This window comes from Petaurus breviceps, unplaced genomic scaffold (assembly GCF_028583685.1).
Source record: "Petaurus breviceps papuanus isolate PSGF00001 unplaced genomic scaffold, PetGlider_PUasm1.0 90925, whole genome shotgun sequence".
In the NCBI taxonomy this organism is placed as follows: Eukaryota; Metazoa; Chordata; class Mammalia; order Diprotodontia; family Petauridae; genus Petaurus; species Petaurus breviceps.
Genome location: NW_027187380.1, coordinates 9,388,492 through 9,408,764, shown reverse-complemented (window position 1 = coordinate 9,408,764; position 20,273 = coordinate 9,388,492). Strand labels below are relative to the sequence as shown.

The following is a 20,273-nucleotide window of genomic DNA, read 5'->3' as shown; positions in this document are numbered from 1 at the left end:
ATGGTTTAAGAAATTCCAGTTTATTCAGTTTGATGTTATCCTTGAAGCTTAGCACATAGAGAACCTAGTCCTGTTACATTATTATTGCCAGAGAGTTTAAGTGATTTTGCCAAATGACTGAATTTGGTTTTTGAAGTGGTTGACAATTTAGTTTATTTGGAACACCTCTGTTGCTTTGCTGAGCTTAATGCACAATCATAACAATTACTGACAGTTTTGGGTACCTTTCTGAGAAGACAAAATATAAATATAAGTATTTCTTTGGGAAGGGCAAGTGATCTGGAGAGTTTCTCTCTTTTTTTCCATGTTCGCACTCCCTTCACTCCCGGCACATATTAGCTTGTATAAGTATACAAGCTCTTCACCATAAGTGTTGTCCCCTAAATGCTAAGATTTTTCTAGGCCATAACTTAACTTTGGAGTAAAAATGCTTACTCTTCTTAATATAATCATATAGGCCATATTTGGTGTGTTTGGTGCTTTCATGAAGAGCAACTGAAAAATCAACCACATGCAAGATATGGCAAAATTTAACTTTCCACATCCACTGTATTACTTACAGACTCACAGATTAAACACTGAGAAGACTTCTTGTTGGCTAGATGTGGGATCTTCAGTGATGTAGCAGAATAAACATTAAAGTAGGGGAGATCATTTGGTTTCTAGTCCTGGATCTATTGATAATTACCTGGGTGACCTTGGGCAAGCCATTTCCCCTAATTGGATGAGATGATCACTAAGGTCCCTTCTAGCACTATGTTCTAGAATAATGTTGAACACATGACTCAAGATGAATTTGATATTTAACTTCTCTCTTCATCTGTCCCTTACTATAAATAAAATTCAGAAACCTAGAAGATATTACCTAGGTCATTCCCCTTCTTCAGTTCCAGGGAAACACATCCAGAGAGTATTTTTAAGAATTAGAAATCATTTTCTAGAAATAGCAAAGATGGTGAGTTTCAGAAAAACCTTTCTCCTCATCATCTTGGCAGAGCTCTACAAGATCCTACTTATTCCCAAGGCCAGTTATTTTCCCCTACTAATATTACAAGAAGACTGATGCCAGTGGAACCTCACTATACCTGTGAGGCAAGTCTCCTCATAGCTTCCTCTTGTCGCCTGCGCATTTCTGGAGTTCCTGGGCAGCTTCCACTGGTGATAGAAGAATGGGCAGAAGGTGGCTGAGTAAGTGGCAGCTCTCGGTTGGCATCCACATCTGTATTAAAGAATGAGAAGTTAATGTCAAAAAGAACTGAGGTCTGAAGATTTTGAAATGGGCTTAACAACTGCTACAGTGGTTCATAGGACTGAGGGTTCACCTATGGTCCTCATCTGAGGACTACAGGTTACAGATGAGGAAGCTGTTTCTCAGAGATAACAAAATAACTTGTCCAAGGTCATACAAGTAGTAAGAGGTAGAGTGAGATCTGAACTTATGTTATGTGCATCCTAGTGGGTGTTGTGTATATTACCTGCAACGAATGTCTGACTGTACTGACACCAGAATAGCTGACACTGAGAACATCTGACCTTGCTCAGCTGAAGCCAGACAGTTGGTTTTCCCACCTTTAGCTGACTCTTTGTCAGCTGAGGGCTGGATTTCATACCATACATATCTGTTTCACTGTTGTTTTCTGTTATGTTTTTAATTTTGTGGCTTTAAAGAATGAATATTACTCCAAGAAAATAAAGTGCAAAAGTTGCAGCTTTTTAAAGAGCACACTTCAATAACTGTTAGAGATAGTGAAGTATCTGTTAGTATGAGGAAGTCAGGTCTCTCAAGGATCATTCTAGGCCAAAATAGAACAGGATTGGTTGTACCAAAGCAACAAAGGAAAGAGCAGTTGACAATAGAAACTAACAATAAGAACTGAAAACTATTGTTATGGAATAGTCCAATAAATCTTCAGAGAAATTATATAATTCCTTCAGAGGGAAGTGGCACATGGATGGATTATTACTGATTCCTTTACAGTGAGGCATAAATAATCCTCTTGAAGTTGGAAGAACAGTAAAAAGACCAGTAAAAACAAAAGAAAACAAACAAAAAAAAACCCTGTGAATCACTGTTATGTAGAAAAAATGGTTGTCACAGGTCACAATTCAAAGACTCAATGACTAAAGATGGAATAATGTGATTTTTACTGATGAGACTCACTTTTTTCATTCAATGCCAATACCAAAACCATTTTCAGAAGAAGTCTAAATGACTATATAAGATCTGGGCATTAAAGAACAGTAAAAAAAAATCACTCACAAAAACTTTAAGGATATTTTACTTTCAATAGTCCTACTAGTCTTGTACTTAATTGAGGGAAAGATGAATTTTAATAAATATAATGATAGGAAATATAATGAAAGGAAATGATATTGGAATTAAAGAAATTCCCAAATAGAGATGCAATATTGTTAAATGAATGTAATATGGCCATATGCAATATGTCACACATGTCAACAAAGGTTAAGAATTTTATTTATGAGATATATAAATAAATAGGCTTCAGTGCCCTGAGAACTCACTTTTTAAAAGTCACATTGATAATTCAAGTGCTATAACTGAGACTAGACTTGGAAAAAGGGTTGTTTGTCAAAGATATACTTAACATCCAATATAATTAAAGTGTGATTTCATCAAGAATTTTAAAATGTCTCAAAATTTTGTGGACTCAATGCCAAATTGTGTAAAAAAATTGACTATAGCAAAAGGATGACATATTACATATTAAAAGTTCTTAAAGATGTAAAAAGCTGTAAAGTTTTATTATACAAGTCAATAAATTTAATCATTTTACTTCATCCCAAGTGATTCGCACCCCACTGTACATAAATATGTACAACACCTTAAAAAATGGATGCTAACATATATTATGTAACCATCTTTTGGCTGCCAGAAGCATGAAGATGAAAGGAGAGCAAAGGTATGGAGCTGCCTGTTTCTCTTGTTTGTCTAATCTGCTCCCTTCATCTTTAGATTCAATTTAATTTAGCAAACCTTTATTCAGTGCCTACCACCGGGTGGGTAAGTAAGTGGCTGAGGGTTCTAGACAGCACTTTTAGAGACTTTGGAAAATAGAGGAGAAAGCTTCAATACATTGGGAATCCCATCTGACATGGTGGAGAGAGCACTGGTCTTGGAGTCAGACCTGCTTGTCTCTTGACTGACACTTGCCCATATATGAGATATGTGACCTTGGGCAAGTCACAACCTGAGATGGTTTCCAATCTGTAAAATGGGTTTAATCATAATTTCACTACCTCTATCATAAGACTGTTATGTGAATAGTGCTTATTATTATTGGTGACAAACTGTGATGCCATTCTAGAAGGTGGAAATGGATATGAATTCAGTGTCTGGCAGCTACTGCTTCAACTCTGCTATTTTCTCCTTTCTACCCTCAAGTCCCCTAAAAAGTGTGTTCTGTGGTACTTTAACCGTTCTTGCTCTTGAATCTTAGAGAATGCTTCCCCTCTCCCTGGGGAGCCTTTGTCCAATTATGCTGGAAGAGAACAATGAGAACACAGAAGATGCAGTAGGAAGTCAGCAGGTGGGAAGCGGGGAAAATGGCATACCAAAGTGCTGAGATGAGAGTGGGAGAGAGTAGGGGCTGTTGCCTCAGCAGCTGCATCCCTAATCCACCTCCTTTATTTTCCTGCAAAGGGCACTGGCAGCTGTTAATAAACGTCAAATTAAGCTAAGGAATACAATGGGGCTATTAATGGTGTGTGTGTACTTGTTTGGGGGTAGGGAATATATAATTTGGGCTTCTTTAACTTATGTAAATATTATAGCCATACATTAATGTCTGGGTAAGCTATAACATCATTTCCCACAAAACGTGCATATGTGTGCATTCTTTGTGCAAAGAAGGGTGTGCTAGAGGTAAAGGAAAAGTGTAGGCGGGAAACAGGATGACAGCCCAGTGCCTGTCTTGGCAACTTCTCCGCTTTCTTGCCCATCCTTCGGCCTGCTTTGCAGTCCCAGGGAAATGACAGGGAGGGGGTGTCAGCTGAGGTGATGTGTCTATAGGGGAAGGAGAGAGCCAGCAGCTACAGTACTTAAGTTAATTCATATCTTCCACAGTAGCACTGAAGAGAGTAGAGGAGGCAAGGACAGAAGAATGAATGGTAGATGAGGCAGAGGTGTAAGCAGGAACTCCCAGTAGGACAACTTTGAGAATTTCCATCTGTTTCATCACCACAGTTATATCACTGCTATCAATGGCAAAGGGTGAGAATGTACCATGGGTTTCTAAAAATACTTAGTTGGAAGATCATTCAAATACAAACCAATCTGAGCCTCCTCACATTAGTCCCATTTTGCTAATACTCAGCTGGTTTTACAAACACCGTTCATATTAAAAAATACTTCTACTGACATTAAAATATCAGGGACTATTTAACTGTTTTAGTAAAACTTATACCCAAAGGATGCTTTATATCATCTCAGAGTCACATTCTTGCCTTATCTTTTTGGGTCCAATTGTGCTGCTAATGTGACAAAAAAGTAAAAACTATAATTTGGACAAGAACAGGAATTATTCTAAAAAGTCTCTAAGCTGCAGGAAACAGTTGTAGTCAGGGTACCCTGATTAGTGTTTTCCACATACTCATTCCCCAGAGGTGCTTTCTCAAAATTTCTGATAGAAAATCAGGGTGAATCTAAGTGTTTTTGTGATGTCCCAAAGAAAGAGACTCTCAACTCACCCCATTAAGAATGCTGCAGTGTTCTGGGAAATGTAAAAGAGAAAAAATTCTCAACGCTCAGGTCAAGAGATTCTTCCCATTGGATTTCACTAACCAGCTTCTATTATGTTGTTTGAGCTTTTGATTTGGGAAGCATATTAGGCTATTTCTCCCTTAGGCTCATGCAGATCTCCTTGCTGATTCTTGGTCATGCAGGATACTTATTTTGCCTCTTATCTGAAACTATATACTATCAGTGGTCTGGTTTTTCTTCCAACTCAACTCAAATGTTAAACTTTTTGACTACCCAGATAAAAATGATTTAGTATTATGGCTATTTAAACACTGAAAAGAAGATGACCAGATAGGGATATGAAATTACTTTTGGCAGAAGAAGCATGTTCATAGAATCAGAGAAAATAAAAGCACTTTGGAAATCAACTAACTCAACCCCCTCAATTTACATATGAGGAACCAATTTACACATAAGTGAGTAAAATCAGTCTTGACTTCCAGTACAATGCTCTTTCAATTACCTTAACTATGTTTCCTTTTGAGACTAAATTATCACATTCCTAATTATGATAACAGATTTCATGGTCCTCGGTTGGTCCGACTTTTGGAAAAACTGTAGGAAGCCAAAAAAGATAGCTCTGATGACCTAACTTTTTAGGGAAGATGATTCCCCCTTGTTCTGCTTCAGTATTCTCCGTGTTAGTTCTGGAAATTAACGCAGTAAAGGTTTCTCCAATGAGTCATATTCATTTATAAGTTTTACCATTTAAAGTGATCACACACACAGAGTCTCAAAGGTCTTGGTGTAGTTTTAAGCCTTTTGGGACAGTGTATGTGTGTGGTTATGTTTCACTGAACTGGTCTTTCTGATCCATTTCTGCACAACTAATTGGAACAACTGTTAGTTTGATATAGTTAAGATGGCTGAAAATCCCTGCTTAACCAGTTTGCCATGTGCTGCTGTTTCTCTCCTTGTGAGGGCAGTCCTTTCTGTCCTAAACCGGCAGTGGAAGGTGTTTCTGTTAATTGGGGATCCCACATTAGTGTTGTCTAGAGAGGTAGTTTTGTTTTCCTACTTTGGCTTTTCTGGGTTAGTGTTACACATGTTATGACCAAAGTCCAAGTATGGATAAATGTCTATGAAAAGGGGGCACTGTTTAACAAATTCATCAATGACGGTTCTTTGCAGAATTCCATTAACACTAAACAATAGTTATAACTATAATTGTGTGTAGGGCCTATAGAAAGTGCTGGGTTTTTGGTTTCCTATACTTTGCTAATGAAACTTATTGTGGGATTAGAGGCAGAATTGCAGTTTAGATATATAGCACATATGCAATAAGGAAATTGATTTTGATTTCTTTTTTTAAATGGCTCAGAAAAGAAAGACCTGGAGAAACACTGAAATGCAAGGAAAATGATTGAAAGGCTCTAAATCACAACTTAAAAAGTGAACTCCCAAGTGGCAAACTGGGAGATCATAACCTCTTTCTAGGAAGAGCTGTGGAATATTCTTCTCTAGAAAACTACTGAAAATTGCTCTCTGAAATTGCTTCCTAAAATGACTGGCCCAATTCACAGCTCCACTAACAATACATTAATGAGTCTGTTTTCTTGCAGTCTCTCCAACATTTCTCATTTTTCTTTTTCATCAACTTTGCCCATCTGATGGATGAATTGGAAACATAACAGTGGCTGTAATTTGCATTTTTCATCATACTGTTGTAAGTTGTTTTTTTTTTTAATGAGGGAGAAAAAAAATCGATTTTTGTTAACTGAAAAAATAAATTAAACCAAAAAAAGGAAAGTAGGTAGTTGTGTTGTTTCTCTCATTTAGGGACAGTACTATTATTCTGGATATATTCAATTACTTCTGATGTTTTTGTATCCATTCAATATACATGAAAATTATATATACACACATATCTCTATCACAGATGTAAACTCAGACAACTACTAGAAAATCTGTTTATGCAGGTCTCCCTTATAATTTTTTTAGTCAATGACAATCATTACAATATCACTCTATTATAGTCATTACTAGCCACAAGTAAAAGAAAATGTATTTGAGTATCACAAGGATTTGTGAATTGCAAATATTTTACATTTCCACAGTATCCTCATTCAGTATTTTTACACAATAATAACTTTCTGTTTCTGTAGGAATTTAATGCTTATAGAGATACTTTTCTCATAATAAGCTTGTGAAACAGACAGTGCAAGCATCATGATTCCCTTGTTATAGATGAGTAAAATGGGACCCAGAGTAAGCAGTCCTCAGATACACAATGATATGGTGAAGCCAAGATGAGAACTAACTTTGAGATGATGAGAATTCTGACTCTAGGCTGAGTTTTCTTTCTCACACACATATCACACATGCAATAACAGTTGTATTGATTAGTCTGTGAAGACATTTGCCCAAATTTGGCCTTTAGTCACACTAGCCGAGACCAAAAAAAAAAAAAAAATCCCCTCTCCAGACAATACTGATGTGGGATCCTCGTCTGACAGAAACAGTTTTCACTATCATTTTGGACAGGAAGACCCCAGTGCAAATGGACCCATTATTTTACACTTTGCCAACCCATTCACCCCACAGGTCATACTGATGAGAGAAATTTAAAACCCTGCAGCACACAGAAAATTGGTGAGTCGGGGATTTTCCATCATCTTAACTGTGTCAAATGTAACAGTTGTTCCAATTAGTTGGCAGAAATGGATCAGAAATATCAGTCAGTTCAGTGAGATATATTTATATCTCTAACTGCATATATATAGTAGGCATGGCCTTAGTCATCTTAAAGGGCAAAACTCATAAAAATGAATATGACCTTTTCTGGGTTAATTTTCAGAGATGCTAACATTGGGAATACCAAAGCAAGGCAGAGGTGGTAGGGGAAGGGGAAAGTGGTATATGGACCTGCTCACAGAACTGGCTATTCTGGCTTCCTCCAGGGTTTCTTTTTTTTTTTTTTTAAGCAATCGGGGTTAAGTAACTTGCTCAAGGTTACAAGGCCAGTTATTTCTGGGTGTGGTGCTAAATATCTGAGCCCAGATTTGATCCCCAGGTCATCCCGACACTGGAACCGGTGATCTTACTTGCTGAGCCACCTGGCCACCCCTCCTCCAGGGTTTCTAAAGGTTGTTATAGTATCTCCATTGTTCTCACACCATGGCTGTGCCAGGCTAGGGATAGGAGGAGAATCAATACAGAAGAAAGCACAGCAATTTTTCACAAGGGAGGCAGAAGAAAAATTTCAGGGATGATGGTCAGCCAATCTTAAGCAATGCAACACTACATGTCAATAATCAGGAAATGAAGGCAGTAAACAGATTATACTGTTGTGTTGCATGCAGAGATAAGATCTCAGATTGAGTAAATGTTTCAATCTAACAAGGAAGCAGAAAGAAAAATAGAGGTGTGAAAAGGCTCTGTAGGCAACTGCTATGCTCTTTATCCAAAGTTTAGAATGCAACCAGCAAGGTAAGAACATAAGCAAGGTTTTTTAGTTGCTATTAGACTAAATGTGGGAGGCTATTTATAGTATAAAAGGGGCTGGCATTAGAGTAAGAGTACCTGAATGCATATCTGCTTCCATTATGATCTAGGAAATATTAACTTTACTTCTCCAGGCCTCAGTTTTTGTATCTTTAAAATGAAAGCGCTGGACAAGCTGACCTCCAGAATTTCCCTTCTGGCTCTCTAGTCATGAGCCTGTTATCCTAGAACTAGGATGAAATTGCCATGAGCAGGAGCATCTGGCCACGGAGGACTGTTGGATACATAGCTTAGATATAAACTGAACACAACATTCTGTTTATTCTGGATTAAGGGTATTCTTACAAAGTTCAGATTTCACAAATCAAATAAGATGGACACACATACTAGTATATGGATGGCAGGAATGCTGCTAGCACAGAGTTGTGTACACAAAAGTACATACGTTTAGGAGAAGCATGTGGACTATCTGAGGCGATCTGTCTCATCCGTGTACCATGGCAACTGAGAGCCACTAGTCTGGAGATGATAGCAGTTTTGCCAAATCCAATGTTTCCAACAATCACTACTCCCTGGTTCACACTGGCATTTTCACTCTGTAGCTGAGCATCTATTTCATGGAAAACCCAGTCTCGGCCAACAAATACAGACTCTGTGGTAATGCTGGGTACTTCGAAGAGAAGCGGCTTCAGGGAGATGTCTGGAGGTCTATAAGGTGCAAATCGCACTAGAAGGAAGAATTGCAGAACATAGGACATTAGCGTAAATAGTGAACATGGCAAGATAAACAAAATGTGTGATACTTAAAGAAATATTTTTAATTTTGTTTTGTGTCACTGTTCCACAAGGTTTAAGATGGAGGTGTTTTTTTCATTTTGTTTTGTTTAAATCCTAACACTGAACTAAAGGCAGGTGGGACTGGAAACATCCAATGTTATAGCTGATAGCAAAACACAATCAAGAAATAAGAATGATTTATTTTGGTAATCTTGGAAGCATTGTTTGCTATGAACATTTTCCTGTAATATCTATAAGGGGAGATGTCTTTAGTTCATAATAGGACTCTTTTTGGATTTTTTTGGTTGGACTCAAGCACATTTTCTTTTCATATGATATATGCCAAACACTCAGAATATTTTACCTTTTTATTTTGGCACTTGTTCTTTGGGCTCAAAGGGCACATGAAAACCTTTGTTGCTTCAAATTACTGTTTCTGAGCAAAGCAGTCATTGAGGCTTTCACAGTGGGGGCAAAGCAAAGAGGATATTAAAAGCTTTTATGAAATACGATTATTTCTATCAAACTATAGTGAATCTAAAACAAATTGATAGTTGCTGTGATTGTGCATGGTTTTAAACCACTGGCACTGTCAGTTCTAATAGTCTGCACTGGCAGTGCAGCCTCTAATAATTTTGACATAGGACCTCACTGTGTCTGGCCTGGTGGAAGAGCTATTGGTAGGCAGAGAGCGGCAACGTGAAATCTTCTTCACTGTGTAAAGTATGTTTGTACCAGAGCCCAGGAAGTCAGTTACATTCTTTTTAACCTTTTTTTTTTCACTATTCCTAGTGTCACAAACATGTATTAGAGTCAAGACAGTTCATCAATTTCTGTTAAGATCATTTTTGTACCCATATGGTATCTATAAGGTAAAGCATTAAGAATATACCATATTTCCAACAGATCCAGGAAGGCGAGAAAGAGCTAAAACCTGGGATGAATAAGCACAACACTTCAATGCTCTTTATCTAGCTGGTTCCTGATTTTTACCAATGGGCTTTACCAATGTAAGCATCTTGCCATTTCCCTGACTTCCATTCTCCTACCCTGTCCCATTCACCAGCTCCTGTTCAGGAAATAATAATTAAAACATTATCAAGGACCATATACTGCCTTATGAACAATACCTGAGATTGTGAGTTGTAGGCTAACCAGAACAAAACTCCCTTACCTAGTGACTGTTTCCTTATACATACACATCAGTTTTTTCTCCTCCAGGCCCCTATCCAGCTCTTCCTTTATGTCTTGTAGAAACTTTGTTTTATTTTAAACAGACTTCCTTTCATATAAAACCTCTTCCTTTTATGCTCCTTCAGCTTTCTAAAGTCACAGAGAACTGACACTTCCCTGAAGACACTGACTGCATCCCTGGCCACCACGTCCAATACTCTTTTGTTTTTCTTTGACTGAATAGGCATTGAACATCATTCTTGAGTTGGATATGTCTAAGTGTGGAGGCAATCTTGTGGATTACAGAAGTCTAAGGTCCAACAATTGGAGCTAAATGGCAGCAGTGGAAACTTCTGAACTGGAGAAGTCAGCCAGAGACAAGAGGAAGAGCCAAGCTATTGTCCTACTTTGCCTGAAGATAAGGACTTTGAGGGACACCAGTTAGAGCTGAGTGAAATGTAAAATGCCTAGTCAGCAGTCCTTCACTGTTTCATACTTAGGTGAGGTTTGAGTATCAGTCTTCCAAAAGATCATAACAAAAGTTGTTACTGAATTTTTAAAAAGTTATTCCATTAATGTATGATCTGAAGTCTTCTGTGTTTTAGTATTTTGGTGTGTCATTAAATAAATGCTTGATACATATTTCATATTGAGTACAGTTATCTTTAGCCCCCCAACCCAGACATGACCCATGATCTAAACTAAAAGTAAATTGCTCCAAGACACAGGGGTAGAGGTTTAACAAGCCATGAAAAAAAATGAATGAGAAAAGAGAGTGTTTCCCCCATTCTCACTGAAGGCTGGGCTTCTCTGGGGTTCCAATCTGGAACGTGTGCTTGGATTCAGAGTAGAGGTGTGGGTATAGTGCCCTGAACTGGACCCTGAAGGGATTACCTAATGTTAACATATATTTATGATGAGTTTTACTGCTACTGTTAAAAGAATTAGGCTTCTAAGAGCAAGACGAGTAGATTAATTTCTGGAAAGTCTTATTTTTAACTCTGGAGTCAGTCACATTCTTAGGAAATATAGTTCAGGCTCTATCTCATATCATTAATCATAATTGCATTCCTTTCTCATTGGTCTTGAAAACGAAAGGATTTTGTTATGAGTTGCATCAGAAACATACAAAATCAGCTGCAGATTTTTTATTAAACTTCTACAGTTCTATGTAATTCTCAACTGAACAGCATTTTCATGACTCTTCTCTTTACCTCCCTTGATATTTCCACTCAAAGAAAGGAATACAGGAGTCATTGTTCAGTAGTCCCTTCTCTCTGTTGTTGCCAATGGAAAATCAGTAAGCTACTCCTTTCACCTAACCTGAAACACGTGGGATCTGCTTAGAGATGCTTCCGCCAACATCTAGGTTGCCCTCTTTCAAAGGGAAAAAAGAGAGTATGGATTGGGGAAATAACATAGGAAAACTATTTTCTTGACTTGAGTTTTAAAAAAATATTATTTGCGGAAAATGTATGTGGAGGGAAATATTAATAGATAGCAAGTACGTTAATGCAAAGACTAACAAAATAATTAGCAAGTTCATGAACCAATTTCTGTTTATAATTCTATTCTTAAGTCTGTTTGTTAAGGTAATATCTGTCTTGATTACAGCTATTAGAGTTTAAAGGTGTTCGTTGACATCATCTTGCTATGTAATATAAAGGTGAACTGGTTAATGAAAGCCCAGCTCTTATGAACTGGAGCAATGAGCTTGGCCTGATGTGCTCCCCACTTTGGAGCTTGCACAGGTTGCAGTTTCCTCTGCTTACAAAGTAGTAAGAAAATGGCCTCTTCAATTAGCTGCCTAGCTGGGATTGAAGATGCATGTAAAAGACTTCCAGGATTTTAACTCAAGTCTCTCCTGGTTGAGATGGACGAAAGACCTATTGTAAATCTCTGGGTGGGTCTTCTAATCCAAGCCAATATGTGACCTGTGCCTACATGGGTCCCTCTGTTCTTTACTTCTTGGTGTTAGTTCTTTCCTTTTAGGTGAAGGAATATTGGAAACAGCTATAATCTCATGAGCTTTAAAGGTCAGAGGAGCAGAGGCTATTGAGAATTCTTGCTTGAGTTTACTACCCGCCAAAACATATGAGGCATCAGCATGCCCCAAGGAGCAGGAGCTAGCTTTGTTAGATGCTGCCCACCCTACACTTGAGAGAGTGACTAATTCAGTGGTATTTGCAGGTGTGTGATGGATTCAGTTCATACCATCTCTTGAGCCAAATGTTCAATTTTTAAAAAAAATCAAGTTTATTTCATTTATTATTTGCTTTTTTGGAGGGGCAATTGGGATTTTAAGTGACTTGCTCAACGTCATAACGGCTAGTTTTGTGTTAAGTGTCTATTCTGGATTTGAACTCAGGTCCTCCTGACTCCAGGGCTGGTGTTCTATTCACTGAGCCACCTAGCCGCCCCTAAATGTTCAATTTTCAGTGTGAGAATTTGCTTCTTAGAAAATGGCAAATGCTACAAAGCAGGGCTTCATTTATTATCTTGTTGACTGCCTATTCAACAAAGACTCATAACAAAATCACTTGCTTTTCAACTTAACTGATAGAGAAAATGTCAATAATACATATTAAATTTGAAAGTGTATCCTGTGTACATTTTTAGCCCCAGACAGCTAGCTATTAAACATTTGCTAGCACACTGCTGGTCTTTGGGAAGTGAATTTGGTGGGGGTAAATGTTTAAATGTTAAGTTTGAGTCTACTCTCCCAAGGACTAAAATGATATAGGGTAAAGTGTGCCCTTTGGTGTTGGGGGGAAATCTCTGTATTTCTGCTCTTGCTATGTCTTCTTAGAAAATATACTTTTTGTAAAAGCTAATTTGTATTAATTGGCTAAATGATATTTATGGCTCAATCCCCTCCCCAATATCAACTGCCAGTTACAATTTGTGTCTTCCTTACATCATTGCTATCCTCCAATATCAGTGATTGGTGCCCCAATAGCATCACCCTTTGCAGTCTATGGTGGGCAGCATCTCAGCTGGGCTAGCTACTGCTCCTTGGTACTGTGTTAGTGCCTCACATGTCTTGGCTGGTAGAAAACTCTAGCAAGGACTTTTATTAATGGACTTCTGCTCCTCCAACCTTCCAAATCTCACAAGGTCATAGGTGTCCCCAGTACTCCTCTGCTTAAAAACAGGAAAGAATGAACATAAAAGAGGCAAAGAACAGGGGTGCCATATATATATATATGTATACACATACATAGGCCACATGTCAACCTGAGTGGGGAAATCCCAAGGTCCATCTCCCTACCTGGAGGATTATAGTATGTCTTCTCTCCATCTCAGTCAAAAAAACAAAGACCTGAGTTGCCACCCTGGGAGTCTTGTTCAGTCCCAGTTTGGCAACCAACCAGAGAATTCCCTTTTCTTACTACTTGGTAAATGGAGGAAACTGTCAAAGAATACCTGTGTGAGCTCTAGAGCCCCTGTATCAGGTTTGGCACACTGCACGTGTTTATAAGGGCTGGGATCTCACTAGTCAATCCCTCTTTGTACTATAAAAAATACTTGTGAAATATTTAAGATGAAAACTCTTATCAATACAATTATCCCTGGTTACAGAAATATAAATGGAAGCAGAATTTGTAATTTTATTAAATGTTCCTCTCTGTTGAGGATATTTATGTGGAATTGAGATTTTACCCACATAAGACATTCTTCTTGTAATGTTTAACAATCTAGAATGAGTGCATAAGCAGTGAGTCTGGACCAAATAAGAACAGAGGGAAGAAGGAATGACCTAACTTGAGGCTGGACAATCAGAAAGGAAATAGAGAAAATTGGGGATGAGGAAGGTGTTATGATTTAGACTTATGGAGCAACAAGGCAGGAGATGGACAGAAACTTAAGTTAATTGAGTTTATTTATTGATGGTGATCCTCCCTCTATCCTCATGGCAGTTAAGTAAGAACTCAAAGTGTTCTTGTTGCATACTAGTGGCACAAAAAGGGAATAGTTAAGAAAAGACTTCTAGTTCCATTGCTGAATTTTAAGTCCAACAGGTCATTTTCTTTTCTTAGCAATGGTCATGTAGAGAGAACTAGTGATAACCAGACTAAGTGTTACATAGGTACCAACATCTTAACAAAAAGACCTGTGGAAAGGCTTCTAAGAGGATGTTGGGTCAATTTTCTCGGATTATCTATGGAAGACCATTGATATTGATCTGTACAATATCATTATACCCTTAACTCAGGCTAGTATCATGGAAATTTTCTCAGAAGCTTCATTAAAGGCAGGTTAATGGACACGGTGGACAGAGAGGGGGGTAGCTCTGAGAATCTGTCTACTCAACAGTCCTATTTTGCTTCAGATTTATACTCCAGGTCCGATGATGGACTGATCCTCTCTTTAATATGATTAGTACTGTGCATCAAGTGTGTATATAAGTATTTTTCATATGCACACACATAAATCAAGCATAAGTAAATAAATACAGAATAATTATATATTTCCCTCTACTTTCTACTTTCATTTTAAATATAGCACTTGAGAACTTTACTAACTAGAAAAGAGTGTTAATAACAACATGGCCTCCATATTTCTAAGAATGTACTTTATATTGTCATTAGCATCTGAAATTCTGACTGAAGTATATAAGGGTAGATTAGTGTCATGTGATCCTTTAGAAAAGGCCACTGGTGCTGCTTTTTCTCTGCCATTATCAACGAGCCTCCAATGTGCTAAATGTCTCAATTATTGCTCTATCTTGGCCTCTCAACTTTCAAATTAGCCCTCTAGGGGTTTTGGTAAACATGGGGAAAATGTGCAATCTGACTTATTGTTTTGAGTATAGCCTTAAAATAAATGTGAATTTATAAATGTAAAAAGGTTTTTATTTGGGGCGGCCAGGTAGCACAGCGAGTAAGAGCACTGGCTCCAGTGTTGAGAAGACCTGGAGATTGAATCCCGGGCTCAGACACTTAGCATCCACCCAGAAACACCTGGCCGTGTAACCTGGAGCAAGTTACTTAACCCCAATTGCTTAGGGGCAGCCAGGTGGCTCAGTGAGTAAGAGCACCGGCTCCAGTGTCGGGATGACCTGGATCAAATCCAGGCTCAGATACTCAGCACCACACCCAGAAATAACTGGCCGTGTAACCTTGAGCAAGTTACTTAACCCCGATTGCTTTAAAAAAAAAAGTTTTTATTTGTCAGATGGTAGGTGCTAGAAAATGGTTTTCCCTCTTTCTCTCAGTTCTGATAATGAGAACTTTCTGTTGAATTTAGTTTTGAATCTGAAAGCAGAGTTGGTACAGAGACCTAACTACTGGCTGTAGGCAAAACTGAGGCACCTACTGAAGCCCTAAGCAAACAATGCACTTCTATTTGTCTCTACTAGTCTTTACTATAGGGATCTGACCAGTCAAATTTGCCTTCTGGCTTCTGCTAATAACCAACATATCTGCTAACAGTTTCTCAGTCTTTTAAGTGAAAAGGTGGAACAGGGAAAAATGACAGCATAACACACCGTTACAGGAAAAGGAGAAAGAAAACATCTCATTGGATTCATCTCAGATCCTAACTGATTAATGTAAAAGGCATTAGAGAGGGCTCTTGGAAAAAGACACCTGTTTTCACAACTAGCAGGCCTGATAATCAACACTTAAGCTGCTGGTAACTCATTTGGCACTTTTCCCTTATTAGAGCCACAAACATACAAACAACTGTATTTTATTTCGATTTTACACTAATGTCTAATGGATTCCTTTATTGATTCATTTATTTAGGTTTGGCATGGGTTGTTGTTGTTTGTCCTTCATTCTTGAAGAGGACCATGACATCCTGTAGGTGATGCCATGACATGCAAGTCAACTGGATTTAAGTGAGGGAGGGTGTGCAAAGTCACCAGGCATGGGAGTGGGTAGAAGTGAGAAAGACCTTTGGTTTCATTAGTATAAGAAACTCTTGGTCAGGAAACTTCATCTATCAATGCATCTGCTTTGCAACTTAGGAGTCTCAGGAGTTTCTTGGAGGCATCAAGAGTAATAAGTCCAGGGTCTCATAGGAAGCATGTCAGACTTGAACCCCAAGTGGTACTGATTCTATAGCCAGGTGTCTTATCAGCTATACCAGACTGCCCCAGAATAGATTCTAAAGTACTCCCATGTGACTTGCCATACTTTCGAGAACAGTATAGAAAATGAGTCTTGAGTTTTTTTCTATATAATTGCACAGAGTTAACAATGTGATATAGCAGAAAGAACACTTGATGTGAAGCACTGAGAAATAACCTGAGTTCTGCTGTCCTGATTATAGTTCTCTCACAGAAACCTTCCTTGCCTTCACTTTCCCCAGTATTATATGACTCAGATGTTATTAAGCAACAGAGGATCTATGAAACCAGGTTTAAGGTTGGAAGGAAACCTCTAGGTCAGAGACATTTCCAGATGAAGGGACCCATTTCACAGTCTCTACAACCCACAATGATGAAAGAATCCACTGTATTTTTGCTAATAAATAGGAAGTCTACTTTTTGATCCAAAATGTTCTAGTTAGTTACTGAGGCATCACACTTGTACTATAATAGCCAACGAGGCTGATGAAGTAGAGTACAGTGGAAAAAGCAGTAGAGGACCTAGATTTAGATCCTAAATTTGTTACTCTTGGGAAAGTAACAATCTCTCTGGGAATCACTTTTCTGAACTATTAAATGAAGGGGTTGTACTAGATCACTGCTAGGATCCCTATCAGCTCTAAACCTAAATTTGTGCATACAGCCCTATGTCCTTACCATTTTGCAAATGTTGAATGAAATGTGCAATTTGAATGCAGAATGTATTTTGAGTCTATTTTTTCCTTTCAAGGCAAAGAGCTCTTTCTTCATGTGTTATCAACTATAATCAAAATAGATATCTCATAAATCTACCTTTTTGAGCCCAAGCATTCTCCTTTCCTATCATGGTTTCCTAGTTTCTGACATGAGAGTATCTCAGACAATTAAAATGTGAGACAGTGAAGATGTGTCTTTGTTCGCTCCCCCCACCAAATGTGCTTAAATCTTCCTATTCCACTTTAAAATTAGTGTTAGTGATGTAATTCTTTCCATCTTGGAAATCTTGGTGCCACATTATGGGCCCCCTTCTCACCCTCTTATAGCACTGATGTTTGCTGCCAATTCTTACTGTTTCTTCTTCCACAAATTCTGGGGCTAATTCAAACACAAATTGCCAGCATGTGTCCACTCTCTTTATATCCACTGCTAAATACTAAAGCTGGATCTTAGTCTACTTTGTTTGTAGCAGCCTCCTCTTCCCATTTTTTTTCCCCTTCAATACACTGTTGAATATATTCAATATACTGATATGACCTATCTGTCTCACACTCCTCTTTAAAGTTATCTATTGCGTCCTCATTATCAGTCATAGTGGACTTCAGCTTTTTATGTTCTCATCTTAGGTTATTTCTCTACTTTTTTCATATACCCTGTAGCCTCCTCTAGCCAAACACACTTCCCATGTGCTCCCTTGGCAGCTAGATGGCCCAGGCCTGGAGTTAGGAAAACTCATCTTCCAGAGTTCTAATCTTGCCTCAGACACTTACTAACTGTGTGACCCTGGGCAACTCACTTCACTCTGTTTGCCTCAGGTGCTCATCTGTAAAATGAATTGGAGAAGGTAATGGAAAGCCACTCCAGTATCTTTGCCAAGAAAACCCCAAAACAGGTCATGGAAGAGTTGGACACAACTGAAATATATAACAACAGCAGCATCAGCAGCATGCTTTCTTTGGCCAAACCGAAAAGTCATTCTATGTGGCTGTTCATGTAACTCAATTCACTGGGTGGGAACTGCTCAGTTCTCTTCATAAACTTGGCTCTAGTATGTTTTCTGTTGCTTCATTCTGTTATTTGCGAATTGGAAGTTCTCATCTTTGCACACAGATTTCAGAGGCTACATTCCTACTCTGTACCACAGAACATTAGAGACCTTTTCAGGCCAGCAGCTTAGCTACAAAAGGCAGAAGGTAACTGGAGTGGGGGCACAAAAGGCAAAGAAATCCAAAATGAGTACTGGGAGGGAAATGAGAAGATCTCTAACTAGCATTTATAAGGCACCTACTATGAGCCAGGCACTTTACTAACATTTCTCATTTGACCCTCACAACAAACCTGGAGGTGGATACCATTATTATCTCCCTACTACAGTAGACTAAAGAAAATTAAGTGACTTGACCCAAGTCACACAGCTAATAAGTGTCTGAGGCCTGATCTGAAGTCAGATGTTCCTGACTTCAGGTCCAGGACTCTATCCACTATAGCACCTAGCTGCCTACTTTCCAGGGTATTGATCAATTCAGGGTAGGAAATGAGCAAAATATCCAGATGTGGTCTCACCTAGGCAGAGTACCATGGATCTCTCATATCCCTATTACTCCTGGAAGGTATTCCTCTTTGAATTGGACTACTTTAGATTTTGTTGGCTGCCACATCATACTGTTGATTCATAATGAGTCTCCAATCCACTAAAACTCCCATATCTTTTTCAGACAGATTGCTGTCTAACCATGTGTTTCCCATCTTCTACTTGTGCAGATTTTTTTTGAACCCAAAGAATGACTTTACTTTAACCCCTATTGCGTTTCATCCTAAATTTATCCCAATTATCAGAATCTTTTTCAATCTTGACTTTCATCCAGTGTAACTATCTCTGACAACTCTACATCACCTGTAAATTTGATGAGAATGCTATTTATGCCTTTTTCCAAATTATTGGTAAGAATATTAAATAGCACAGAGCCACGTATACATCTCCAAGGCAACGGAGATCCTTTAGGTTGACTATAAATCATTAACGACTACTTATTAAATGTTTAATTGATCTGCCTTGGGGCTGAGGTCCCATATGTCACATTCTGCGTGGCTATGTGTATGTGTTACTTTTTCCAGGGCTCTAAGAAATTCTTTCAGACAGACAAATATCTCAAAGCTTTTTCTTTTCTTCTTGTGAAAATAAGTCACTTTAACAAGTACTTCTCAAAATGGCTGTCATTTCTTGGTAAATACTGTGGTTATCCTAACATATCAAGCCACTTTTGACTAAAAAATAAAAAATAACGATAAAAAGATACTTCTAATGGGGAAGCTAGGTGGCGCAGTGAATAGAGCACAGGCCCTGGAGTCAGGAGGACCTGAGTTCAAATCCGGCCTCAGACACTTGACATACTTACTATCGAGTTTCCCCGATAATAAGACCTATTCCGAAAATAATCCCTCCCCTTACTGTGTAAGATTCCTCTAAAATAAGCCCTCCCCCGAAAATAAGCCCTATTGAGATTGCTACTGTAGTGAAGGTGATCCCCTGCGCTACGCGCTACACGCTACATTACGGTACCCTCTGTATGCACCGTTCCCCCCCCCCGTGAAACGCACACCGCGCTCCGAGCTGCATCCAATCAGAGCTGCAGCAGTGAGAGCATCATCCTGTTCTTCCCCAGTGATTTGCTTATTGAATAAAGGTACTTTTTTTGTTCATATTTACCTGTTTATTAAAATTGCTGTCAATGTTCATTAAAATAAGCCCTCCCCTGAAAATAAGCCCTCTGATGTTTTTCTGTCCAAAAAAAAATAATAAGACAGTGTCTTATTATCAGGAAACACGGTAGTTGTATGACCTTGGGCAAGTCACTTAACCCCAATTGCCTTGTTTTCTCTCTTCAAAATAAATAAAAAGAATAAACTAAATTAAATAAATGAATAAGATACTTCTAAAGCTGTTTGTTTTTCATCTTTAATTTGGATCAAAGTATCAAAAGATTTGTTTGTTAATTACTCTTCTGAACTTAAAACATGACTTTTAGTCACCTCTTATATCTAGAGAAAGTGGATGTCATGACGGGACTCTTTCACATGACTCTGGAGTCTTTCTTAAAACTACTTTGCTACTTAATATAAAAGGGGCAGTGAGTAACCTGTTATAGGATTATATGATTTAATGAATTTCTCTCTTTTTTAAAGGCATAAGGGCTTTTTCAGGAAGTTCTCTGATACTTGGAATCACTCTCCTCATTATCCCGGTTTCAAATACTGGCTTTGTTGGGAGAGATGTTGTGAGTTTGCTACTGCTTTAGTTTCTAGATCAAGAGATGCAGTATATCAGAT

General features: G+C 38.3%; 1 protein-coding gene across 6 annotated transcripts in view; it reads right to left on the bottom strand.

Moving 5' to 3' along the window:
• TANC2 (tetratricopeptide repeat, ankyrin repeat and coiled-coil containing 2) overlaps positions 1-20,273 on the bottom strand; it is a 576,061-nt gene that overhangs the window by 99,559 nt on the left and 456,229 nt on the right. For all 6 annotated transcript variants that reach the window (XM_069076240.1, XM_069076241.1, XM_069076243.1 and 3 more), the window contains 2 exons: positions 8,649-8,930; positions 1,086-1,219 (listed from right to left, as the gene is read on the bottom strand). In XM_069076240.1, the coding sequence (XP_068932341.1) occupies positions 1,086-1,219; positions 8,649-8,930 (416 nt within the window). The remainder of the gene's footprint in view (positions 1-1,085; positions 1,220-8,648; positions 8,931-20,273) is intronic.